At 35.2% G+C, this 12,799-nt stretch overlaps 1 protein-coding gene across 3 annotated transcripts in view; it reads right to left on the reverse strand.

Moving 5' to 3' along the window:
- Nucleotides 1-12,799, reverse strand: part of SLK (STE20 like kinase) — a 51,937-nt gene that overhangs the window by 24,094 nt on the left and 15,044 nt on the right. For all 3 annotated transcript variants that reach the window (XM_054832108.1, XM_054832106.1, XM_054832107.1), the window contains exons 2-4: nt 5,290-5,454; nt 2,227-2,275; nt 1,323-1,472 (exon numbers count right to left, since the gene is read on the reverse strand). In XM_054832108.1, coding sequence (XP_054688083.1) covers nt 1,323-1,472; nt 2,227-2,275; nt 5,290-5,454 — 364 coding nt within the window. The remainder of the gene's footprint in view (nt 1-1,322; nt 1,473-2,226; nt 2,276-5,289; nt 5,455-12,799) is intronic.

The following is a 12,799-nucleotide window of genomic DNA, read 5'->3' on the forward strand; positions in this document are numbered from 1 at the left end:
TCCAAGCCCCCTGCCATGGACAGGGACACCCTCCACTAGACCAGGTTGCCCAAAGCCCCATCCAGCCTGGCCTTGAACACTTCCAGGGATGGGGCATCCACAGCTTCTCTGGGCAGCCTGTTCCAGTGCCTCACCACCCTCACAGAGAAGAATTTCTTCCTAATATCTAATCTTAATCTACCCTCCTTCAGCTTAAAGTTATTACCCATGCAATGAAAGAAGTTTATTTGCCATCCACATATTTTTAAAACAAGGAATTACCCATTTCTTTGTGTACCAGAAGCAAAATACTCTTTCAAGGGATGCTGTACACTTCAAAACTGAAGTCTTTTTTTAGAAATCTTAATTAGCAAACCTGAATATATCATTAAATATATGCATGGAAGAAATCTCCCTGTGGTCTGAACTGTAAAGTAGTATCTTGACAGCCTGCACAGTTCTGTATATCAGCTGAACTTGACAAAAGCTTAAAATAGTTCCAGCCCGTATGAAGAGGAGCCAGGTGATGTGAGGCAAATAGAATGAACAGAAACAAATTCTTCTCTTTCTGACCATGAGACTCTTGCTCCGATCTGTGATTTCTTTTATATCGGTACTAAGAAACTAAAGTAGTGGTTATATTACAGTTATAAATAAGGCCTATGAGACTGAGTCCATCACTAAATCTTCAGGCTTTCAAGAAAAGCCAAAATAGTAGTTACCCATACTTTGTGCATGAAGAGAAAGGCACATGCAAGTATATGTACAAGTAACAATCTTGTGCAAGGGAATCCATGCAAAAAACACAGATACACTTAACTGATCAATCTAGCAAAGCAGGTTCTTAAATATTCTCAAGTTCTTAACAGAGATGATGCACTATATGTTGCAGAGACGCTGTGATCAATATGAGTTAGGTAGTAGATGTATTTGTGAATTTGAATACGTCTTGCTTACATTTAAAAAGAACATCTGCAGTGGTGATCTGATTCTCCTTACTTTTACTCTCTGCATACCTTGCATCTACAGAAGTACAACTAATCACCTACATCATATAGAGAGAAGATTTTTTGAAACCTGAACACAAGGTGCTATGTCATGGAACTATGACATCGGTAGAACTAGAGCCACTGTAAAGGCTGACAGCTTATACACATTTGCCCCTGATGAAACCCTGAACAAAGTGGATCCACTGGCAAATCACCTGCATCTAAAAAACTCTCATTGTTAGACTGATATTTAAATGGATAAATACTGAATTCTGCCAAACTACAGCCTAAGGAAAATACAATTATAAGACCATGCAAAGTTCTGGGAAAGACTTTTTGATGCAATGTGCTTACCTAGTTTAATGTCTCCATCTAATGTGAAAAGAATATTGCCAGCTTTTAGATCTCTGTGGATGATCTTATTTTCATGCAAGTAGTTCAATGCTTCCAGTGTCTGCCTGCACACCACTTTGATCTGCGGCTCTGTTAATGGCCTTTCAAGCTCTACAAGAGAAAGAGACAGAAATAAACACAACATTTTTGCATTTTATGTTGTTATGGGTTCATAGCAATCAGTATAGAGGTATATGTGAAAATTAATTAATCTGACAGATTCTGAACATCATATGTCAGAAGAACTTCTATCTTAAAATATTTGCTCCTTTCAGTAAAAATTTCATTGCTTGTACCCAAAACCCTCTTTGTAATGAACTACGTATACCTACCTATCTGAACCATGCAAAACAGTTTAGAGATTGGTTCTTTTGTATGGTACACCAAGATTTTAAAGACTAGATCCTTTACTTACTGGTATTAGCATTCATCTAAAGTACAGAATAGGCACAGAAAAAAAATCTAACTTTAGGGTTGATACAATATAAAAAATCATCACAACATAATTTGGAAGATAGAAGGGGAAGAATGAAATCCTGAAAAGTCCTCATATAGATTATGTTATAACAACAGAGAGCTCCAAAAGCATATGAGAACATTACATTCACTTAAATGATCAAGACAAAAACATGTTTTCAAAATAAACACTTCAAAGATGACAGAAAATTAATCTAACTTAAGAAGTTATAATGTCCCTAGATGTAGGTGTAAATGCTATTTTAAAACCCCCAACATTCAACACATGTAGCACCAATTACATAAATACTTGCATTTCAACACAATATACATGTGAAACAAGTCTTAAAACATATATATTACAATTTTAAGATGTTATTAAGTTTATTATTTGAAACAACTTATTTACCCAACATTACTGCATCTACTGCTCCACCTGCACAAAATTCGATCAGGATCTGTATATAAAAAAAAAAAAATACACAAATTATAGATTAAATAGTTCCACTGAACTGAACCATTGACTAAGGGAACATTAATGGGAGAACTGAGTTTCAGACTGACTGGCCTTGACAAATTATTTCACTAACCTCTGCAAAATACTGGTACTGTTACCCAGCTAAAAGTAGGTCTGTGCTGCTCAATCAAATTATTTGAAAAATGCTTGGAGATCCTCAGACAAAAGTTTTAATCCAAACACAAAATTGCATAATAAAACTTATAAAACAGTCATATTGAATCTGACTCATTGTAATGTGATTTACATAACCCCTGCAAGCTCATTTCTCGATTATTAAACTGTACTGCTATAGTATAATCATTCTGACTGAAAAGTCCAAGTATAAGAGCTACATGATTTTCCAGTAGCAGATGTTATCTCTTCTGTTGTTTCAGATGAGATGAAAATATGAAAAAATATTCTTAAAAGTTACAGAAAATCCATAAATTCAGATGTTTACATTCATTTTCCTCCATTTTTAACCTCAACATGACCCAGAAATGTGCGCTTGCAGCCCAGAAAGCCAACCGTATCCTGGGCTGCATCAAAAGAAGAGTGTCCAGCAGGTCGAGGGAGGTGATTCTCCCCCTCTACTCTGCTCTTGTGAGACCCCACCTGGAGTACTGCACCCAGCTCTGGGGTCCCCAGTACAAGAAAGACATAGACCTGTTGGAATGAGTCCAGAGGAGGGCCACAAAGATGATCAGAGGGCTGGAGCACCTCTCCTATGAGGACAAGCTGAGAGAGTTGGGGTTGTTCAGCCTGGAGAAGAGAAAACTCCAGGGAGACCTTCCAGCCCCTAAAGGGGTCCTACAGGAAAGCTGGAGAGGGACTGTTTTACAAGGGCATGGAGTGATAGGACAAGGGGTAATGGCTTTGAACTGAAGGAGGGTAGATTAAGATTGGATATTAGGAAGAAATTCCTCTCTATGAGGGTGGTGAGGCACTGGAACAGGTTGCCCAAAGAAGCTGTGGATGCCCCATCCCTGGAAGTGTTCAAGACCAGGCTGGATGGGGCTTTGGGCAACCTGGTCTAGTGGAGGGTGTCCCTGCTCATGGCAGGGGGGTTGGAACTAGATGATCTTTAAGGTCCCTCCCAACCCAAACCATTCTATCATCCTATGATTTTCCTTGATGCCTACAATACATCAAGGCTCTTATCCCAGAATCTAATACTAGAACAACTCCATCTCCAGTTCTCATTTGAAACAAAAATAAACTCCAACTATTTTGGGGCACAAACTATGCTGACATGTAGGACAGAAAGAACATATACAAAGGAGAAAGAGGGTAGACAAAGGGAACGAGGAGGGCAACAAAAAGGAAAGGTCATCCAAGACTGACACTCTACCCTTCATTATGTGTTCTTCTTCTTTAATTTGAACTTTAAACATTAAATTACTATTTTCAGTCTGACAGCTAACAAGTATTTCTTGTCAGAATCCTAACTGTCAATATTCTGGGAAATGGTATCTTAACTTTTTCCTTTAGAGTACTTCAAAAACGAGAGCATAATTGCCCATAAAAGAGGAAACCTCAAATTATACCTTATACCATAACACTTATATATACACCACTTATGTTACATATTACTTCAAATTACTATTACAATTAATTCTCACAACTATGGTACTAATAAAAGTATTATATAGTGCAACTCTTTGTAAATTCTTTAAACCATTATTCCATTTACATGCTTCTGCATACCTACTGCCAAGTAAGTTAAGTGTGGGAAACTGTAAATAAAGAATTTCTTTCTCCAAAATTTGCTGTTTGATCTGACAATATGAGAGAGGCCTCTTTGGTAGAGAAATTGTGTTACTAAAACTGAAAAGTAAAAACATATTTTATATCCAACTATCTTTCTTTTCTTTTTTCCTCCACTACATTCTGCTTACTTATGACATCATTATAATAGTCCCTTTGTCGCTTTCATGTCTCTGCATTTCACTGTAACTATATATCTACAATTTTATTATCTACAATTATATTTGCTCCTCTTCAATCTTTATTCTGCCAGTGAAGCCTATCCTCTAGTTTCATATTCTGCTTTTATGCATACTTGCTTTCATGCTGACCTTTATACATGGATTTTTTTTTTCACTATTCCACTGTTTTATACAATATCATTTTTCTCTGCATTCAGATCACACAAAGTTTTCACAAAGCTTACCAAAATAAATCTACATCAGGAAACATAGTATTGCACTTCCATTGTTATCATGCTTAAAGGATAAAGCATATTTTTAAGACCCCAAGGAAATTTTCTTTTACTTGTTTTAGGTATCTTTTAAAATTATAAACTCTATTTAAAAAAACATGTATTCTTTGTACAATCTGAAAAACACTTATAAATATTGCATTGGATCACCTAAAAGAAAAAATTGTATTTTCACAGCTGAAGCTATTCAGTACAGAGGATATAGCAGAAGAGTGATGTACAGTCATATGTGTGCACATGATACTTCTATGTACAAATATCTAGATTTTAAGTAAATTAATTATGGTTCAAGTCCTGGTAAACTGTCCTTCCTGGAAGTACCAATGAATTCACTCATATCTAAAATACATACTTCACAGGCTGACCTTTTCAGCACATTATTTATTTTTCAGCCATGGATTCTGAATCTCACTCTAAATTGCACTAATGTAATTAAAATCTGAGTCCTGCTGTTACAAATAAGCACTAAGAACTGTCTCCATACATCAAAATGAACAGCTAACTTCCAAATTTTAGATTCAAACTCCTGACCAAATGACTCAGCATACCTCAGTTTTACAGTGACAATTTCCTAAAAGTCATACTCACAATTTACAAATTAGTTTTGAAACTGAAGTTACCATAATTGTGACAACCCAGAAGAAATGTGATTGACAAATGATCTTTTAATAAAGCCAAGGAAAAAAAAAAAAAGTAATTTCAATAAGCTTTTGAAATTAGCAAAAGCATTTAGAGAAGAAAAAAATACCTACCCACAGATTGTTTTCATAGTAGAAAGCATCTAGGAGCTTAACAATATTAGGATGATCACAGGATGCTAAAATATCAATCTCAACCATGTAATCTTCAAGTTCTTCTTCTGACTTAGTATCAATCACCTTTGCAGCAGCCAGTACTTTTGTTTCTTTGTTCTGAGCCTATAAAAAGAAGTCACAGCAAACATATATATGTGAATTTCACCACACAACTGTCACCAGTGAAAAAAAAAAAGCCCAACAAAAAACCCCTCTCTTAACATTTCTATACTATTTTCCTGTCTTTGCTTCTCTCCAAAAAGAGAATACCTGCATATTAAAGACTAAATAAATTCTAGATAAATTCTATCAGAAAAAAGGTTTCATAACTTTTCTCAAAGTCAAGAAACAATGAAAGACAGGAATATTCTTTAAACCATCATGCAGTCAATAGCTTAGGGTCGCTACTATTTTGTACTCCTAAGATGAAGTTCTGTGCTGCTCCTCAAAGTACTATCTACTAACACTTGGCAAGGAGCATTAAGTAGCCTCCACCCTCTCATTTCTGACTGCACATTCTTGCCCTTCTGACACTCCCCACGTTGTGGCAGCACAGCTGTTTGCAAAGCCACGTAGGAAACAGATCCTCTACCAGTAATCAGTAGGTTATGCTCTTCTTCTGCCAGGGGCTGTATTCAAGCTCCCATGTTAAAAAGCTTCCAAGACATCATTAATTTGTCTGGGCGTTTTACTCTTTTTGCGTCTGAAGTGTAGGAGCAATTCCACAGATGGCTACTCATGGAAGTTGGCCACACTGAAAATGCTGCCAGCCTCTACTTTATTACTCCACACCTTAAAACTAGGGAACTAGGAACTGCTCTAGTGATAAGGTCAAATGGAGAGCAAGTAAGATTTGGACTTGAAAAACAAAAGGAAAACAAGACCGTGGATACCCAAGAAAGAAAAAAAAAAAAGCATTCCTGCTATGTATTTAAATATTGTTTGGGTTTTTTTAAACATAAGAAATTACAAACAATTAGGGTTACTGTTATTTAAATAACAAAAAAAAATCAGAATCCAGTTGCTGTAAATAATTATTCACAGAATATTACTAAGAAACTAATCCAGCGAAACTAGGCAAGGTGAGGGTTTTTTTTTTTTAATATGTGGGGCATAAAGTAAATATTAAACACACACAAAATTATACACACTTTCTAATAATTCTCTTGTAAGTTATGTTTGAAGGAATACTGTAACTTGGAATTTAGTAAACTTAAAAAAAGAATGTATATTTTCTCAAGCCATCATAAAAACACTAGTTTGTCAAGGCATTTCCAGTGGTTACATTTTGTCTCTGAATAAATGAAGTTGTAGCACTGAAGTCTACTTCACCAATTATATATAAAGACCATGAAGAAAAGGCCTAGATTTACTCCACCTAGCTTTTGACATTTGAATGAAATTAAATGGGAAGTAGGGAGATAGGCTCCATCCAAAGCAGCAAAAACCCAAGCAGCAGCAGACTGACTCCTGATGTGAACCACCACAAGGTGGTTCATCCTGTCTCTGCTGGTGCAGCTGCTGCATGGGGGCATCTTGACCCCAAATCTAGTTGAGATGAACCCATGACAGGACACAGCAAGAATCCCAAAACCTGACTTCTGTCACCTAATCTCATTATACTAATATTAGAGAAAAGCTGATATGAGACAGCAAAGTAAGAATTCTTAAGAATGATTTCCAGGGTCTAAATATTATTACATTCAAAGCCATAAATAATTCTCGCAATGAGGCAGAAGATAATAAAAGATTTAAAGATAAACATTTATGATAACATTCAGTAAAACAGCAGTAACAGGAAAACACACTCATGAGCACAGTCCTAGCTGATTCATCTTATGTTGAGGGTAAAGGTTTTCTGTAACATTTATTTTTATCTCAATATTCTTTCCAAAACAAAAAACCCAATCAATCTTCCCAACCTCAGTATCTGACCTCCCATTTTTAACAACAAAGCTGAGAGATCTGTATAACATTATTTGAAAACAAACCACTGAAGTTTTCCAACACACATTCTAATAATAAAAAGGTCTACTTAATAACACAAACATAATTTGTTTTGGTTTCATGTTTTATAGCAAGAATGAAAGACCAACCTTCCTATTCTAGAGCTGCACTGTAAATTAAACATGAAAAGGTGAAACAGATGTCTGTTTCCACAATGGAATTAGACTTGGTAGCTTTACATGTGCAAAAAAAAAAATGGTTGATAAAGCACCTTTCTAGAGAATTAAAATAATAACTGTAAATTTACTTTTTTTGAAGCATGCATGGCCACACACTCTCTTGAATCTTACAAGAAGGATATTTAAAAAAAAAATCTGAAATTCAATTTTACACAAATTTGCATGTAAACTATATAATGGTAATAATATTATTTTTAAATAAAACTATTTTAAACTTCTACATCAGGTAACAATAACAGATGTTACTGTTTTCAGATTCAGTTTCACCTTTGAGAGAGAGTGGGGCACTGGTAAATTAGCATGCATGATTACATGCTAGGGATTTTGCTGCATTTATAGCATATATTGCTTTTTTTCCTGTTGACAGAATACTTTGTATTTTGATTTTTCCCAGATCTTTTTACTTGAAGTAACTAGAAATCTGCTTTGAATAAGTTTCTTTTATTTCCTCCTTGTGGTACCTCTATTAAAACACCTCATTAAAAACCAGAAGTGATTACAGAGACAGAATGATTATCTTTATGAGCATCTTAACAATTATAAACAAAACAAATGTTCACCTTTGTTCTGACTTGAGATATTAAAATTTTGTAGGTCTAGATCCAGAATTTTTTTCCAGTTCTCAAAAGAAAAAAGCTTTAGAATCAGCATATTTCCACTGGGTATTTCTGAGGACTGATTAAACATTTGAAGTTACACTTGAAAATAAAAATTTAAAAATCTTCATTTTTAAACATGATTTTAAAAGTTCTTTTTGAATAAGACATTATTCATCTCCACTCCACAATGCAGTCTATAATAAATGACTTCCTGTAAGAAGCACATAAGAAATATGCTCTTTACAACTGTGTAGGAAAGGATTTTACTATTCATGCATAAGATTTATGTAGCATTGTATTGACTGGAAATAAAACCCCCTCTGGATTAAGAACAAAAAAAAAAGCATTTACAGCTTTTTGTGGGCATGTTTGTTTTTCCTAGACTTTGGCTGAAGTCTTTCTTAAGCCACATAACATTCTCCAAAGGTCAGAGCAGGAGCAAAAAATGTTTGTGTAGATGCAGTCTTGATTTGCATATGCTCATTTTGTGTTTGGGTACATGAACATCTAAAGTCAAATAGCCATTCAAGTTACTCAGAGGTTCTGCCCTCTCAAAATACGTCCTGTATCAGTAGCTCAGCAGCTTCTTCCTATATTTCAGCTCTCAACTACCAATTCAAGCTGTTCCAAATACTCTGCTTAAATACATTTGATTCTGCTTCCATGACAGGTGATTTAAGCTTCAGTCCTACGTAAGAAATGCAAACTGGCATCTTCAGTGGTTATGGTTCAATCTTGCCAAGGAAGAAAGGGGGGAGAAAGATTTTCTTTCTTTAACAAAATTTGATCTTTTCAAAAGACTCATACACCATGGTTAAAAACTGAATTAGAGTAACTCATTCCCAAGATCTGACTAATGCAGTATGACACAGAAATGATTAACTAATATATGCAACAATACATAAATATTGCAATCCTTCCAACAAAACTTCTGTTTGGATTATATAGTTACGATTACCGCAGCAAACATTAACTACAGAGAGACAGTATGCACAAGAGAATAGCAAACTGTATGTTACAGCACAGTTCTTGCAACGGATAGCACAGTTTCATTGGCAGAAAACACAGAAAAATACTCTTATTCTCCTAATTCTAAGATAAAGTACTTTTAGAAAGATGGATTGCAGGTTTGCATAGAATAAATATGTTCTTGTAAATTAGAACTTGCAAATTACTTTCTGAACTTAAATCCCCCACAAATGGCAATGACATCTAACGCACAAAAATGTAAACATTTGAGAATGTATCAGTACAAGAAGGAAGAATAACCATTTACACAAAACTGGGATCTGCAAGTATGTGAAATTACTGACTCCTCCCTATTAATCCTTACTTTTTGTACAGCATCACATATGCAAATATAAGTTCCAGAGCCAGAAGCTTTGTGAAGAGACTGATAGCAGACTATTAAAAGGCATGTTTACTGGCGGGGCATTTAGCCAAGAAGTTGAATATTCCCAGCCACGGGCAGCAGGGAGAGCAGAGCCACCATCCAGAGTAATAGGATTACAGCTCAGAGATAACTCATAGTCTTTCATCTTTAGATGGCCAATATGAAGTTTCAGCCTTGGTTGTGTCAAGCTGTTTCAGTGTCCTATCAACAGCAAATGTTTCCTTCCCAACTCTGCAGCTCCTCTCCTGCAATGTAGCATGCAGATATCAAAAAATTAAACACTATTTACAACTGAAAAAAGTTAAGTAGGTCCTTCACCCCTTGTTCAGCCAACCAGAAACAAAGCTGATACACGAGATAGAAAATTATTCATCACCTTTCTTCCCGATGCCTGATCTCTTCTGAGAAGTTATATAACCACACGGCATGTTTTGCAGGCAGCAAAACAAATCAATTAAGAAGCTTTTCCTTTCTGACTCATTCTTCTCAACAAAATTACAGTCATAATCATAGATCATCAAGGTTGCCAAAAAGTGAAAAATACACACATGCTATTCAGCAAAAGATGGCTTTGCATGTAAAAAGCTACACTTTTGTGTAAACCTGGGATTGTCAGATCTAGCTCCATACATGCTTTGTGACGATGTCTGAGTAATCAGTACTGAAAAGCTGTCCTTGTACAACATAAAGGCAAGAGCTGTTTCTCAGAGCTATCACAAAGCAGTGTATCTCAGGCTTTCTTAAACATATGAACCAAGGAAAAAAACCAAAACTATAATTTCACATTTTAACAGCCTGATCAAATAAATCTGTAAGTAGTAGTGTGGCCTGCTGGAAAAGCTACACAGGTCTTTGTTTTGTATAAATTTACTATACCATATTTAACACTGTCCTGTGCATTTTGAAACTAAAAAAACCTGCACGATCAGTATCAAATGTTCAAACTTCTTTTCAAAACATGGGAAGATGTTCTTTACTAGTGAATTTTAGAAAAAAAAAATCTACTTTAATTAATCAGAGAAAAGGAAGCATTAATTCTAACACTGAATGTTGAGAAATGTAATTGAACATACCAGTTTGAATTCAAGAGCAAATAGCTACCTCTGCAATATTAAATCACAGTTTTTACAATAAATCACAAGTTAGGCCAATGAAGGAGATGGCAACCTCCACAGATTTCTGGAAATTAAGATGAGCTAGTCATTTCAAAAAAGCCACATTATTTTGCACCAGTTTTCTCTGCACAATGTTTGAAAATGTAATAGTAATAAAAAAACCTAAAGATAATTCCACTTTTTTGTTTAATTATACATATGGTTGGTTCATGGAATTGAAACCCAGCAAACTTTGGTTATACCTGCTAAAACTTGTTGAAATGACTGTTACAAAAGAACTATTAAAAAAGTAATGAAAGGATAGTATCTACCAAAGAAGATGATACACCCTTAAACTACAACTGATCAGCCCAAATTTTTCCCTGCCTGCACAATGTATCATAATTATCTACTATACATTATCTTCTATTTCAGAACTGTTTAATGCCAGAGAAAAAATACTGAAATACAAGCGTAGATAAAAGTGTCTCTATTTCCTACAAGCAAATAGTATTACTAAGGAAGTGGAGCCCAGGGTTCAACCCAGACTACTGAAGTACATCTTTATGGTACTGTGGTCTGGTGCTGCCTTTGTGGCTATACTAGTTTTGGATCAGTTTCCATGACAACTTCACTCTTAACGTTATCCTTGTACTTCGTACTTATTGTGGTTCTTCCACTTCCTCCACAGTTGGTTTCTGAGGATTCCACAAGTTATTTTTGGGAGTGGTATGGAATATAATTTTCATGTTTAACCTCATGATTCCCTTTATGTATTTTCATTAATTCTGTGGTATTTTGTATACTAGCTAAGCAGAGTTCCCATCCTGACTCGTGCATCGTGTCACTGAAATCAGAAGGAATATTTATATGCATATTTGAAAAGTACCAGGGCTGAACTGCCAAATATCTGCAAAATAACTGAAACAGTCCTTTAGAGGAAATTTAACAGAGATTAAATCAGATTTCAGCATCATTCTTATTTAAGCAAATCTGTTTTAAAAACAGAACAAGAAAAAAATAAAAATTGCTAAACATTGGCAAGAAAATCTCCAAAATATGCTATGCTGTTTTATAATAATGCATTCTTATTTTTCCTTCTCTTGTTGTGTGATAAAAACATAAAAGCAACAGGGAAGACCAGCTGACAATATTGGGCAAATATTTGTAACTAACACATTAAGTGGTGTCAGAGATGTAAGTGCAAAGAACTAGTATTTTTTTCCTAAATTCAGTTATAACAACTGTACATAGTACTTTCAAAAGCAGTATTAAAATACACAATTCTGCTTTACAATCAACTCCTATACTTGAGAAGGGGGAGCTGTGACGAATTAAGATTTATCCCTGCAGTGCTAAGCTGCTTTGCCAGTATCTTTCATCTGCAGAGGACACTAACAGTTGCTGGCAGAGGTTTTCTCCTTTTGATCAAGCACCAGAGAATGTCAGCCCCAAACTGACTTACAGCTTCCCAGGAGAGTTAGTAGCCCAGTGTATCTTCACCTTGGATTACAGATAACCTACAGTTATTTATTCAGTCTTGTGTCATTAGGAAAACAAAACAAAACAAAAACACCAACAAAACACCACAAAATGCTTACTACTTATTAATTTACAAGTTTATTTTAATCACTACAGCTTCAAATTAAGTTTTTATTCCAGCAATAAACACACCTTTATTCCAGATGACAAATTAATAATGCTTCCAAGAAACAATGATATCAAGAAATAATTTTTAATCAAACAACAATTGCTAATTCTAGCTGTTCACTAGAATTACTTAAAGACAACCAACAAGCTGTCTCCAGATTGTTCTTTTTTCAGAAAATTATCACGCTGCCAGGTTGAGAGGTGAGAATTTTATTATTTGTTTGAACACAGGACTTAAGAAACCTCCGATTCCTTTACCTGCAAGGATGCTATGTTATAATCTTGCTTTTAGTCATTTAACATCTGTAACTATGCTTTAGTTCCCTTTAGCTCATAGAGCCACTGTTACTCCTGCTAACATCTTTTCCCAAGGAGACACTTGGAGTTGTAAAAGCTAACTCTGTAGCTTTCTGCTAAACAGATAACACCACAGAGCGTTTTGGCTTCACGTAGCACTAAGTCATTTTGTTTACTCACGCTTTACAGACTACATAGTGCACATTCACAGATACACTACACATATCAAACTAGAATATTCTCTGTTGA

Source organism: Grus americana, chromosome 7, assembly GCF_028858705.1.
Source record: "Grus americana isolate bGruAme1 chromosome 7, bGruAme1.mat, whole genome shotgun sequence".
Taxonomy (NCBI): domain Eukaryota; kingdom Metazoa; phylum Chordata; class Aves; order Gruiformes; family Gruidae; genus Grus; species Grus americana.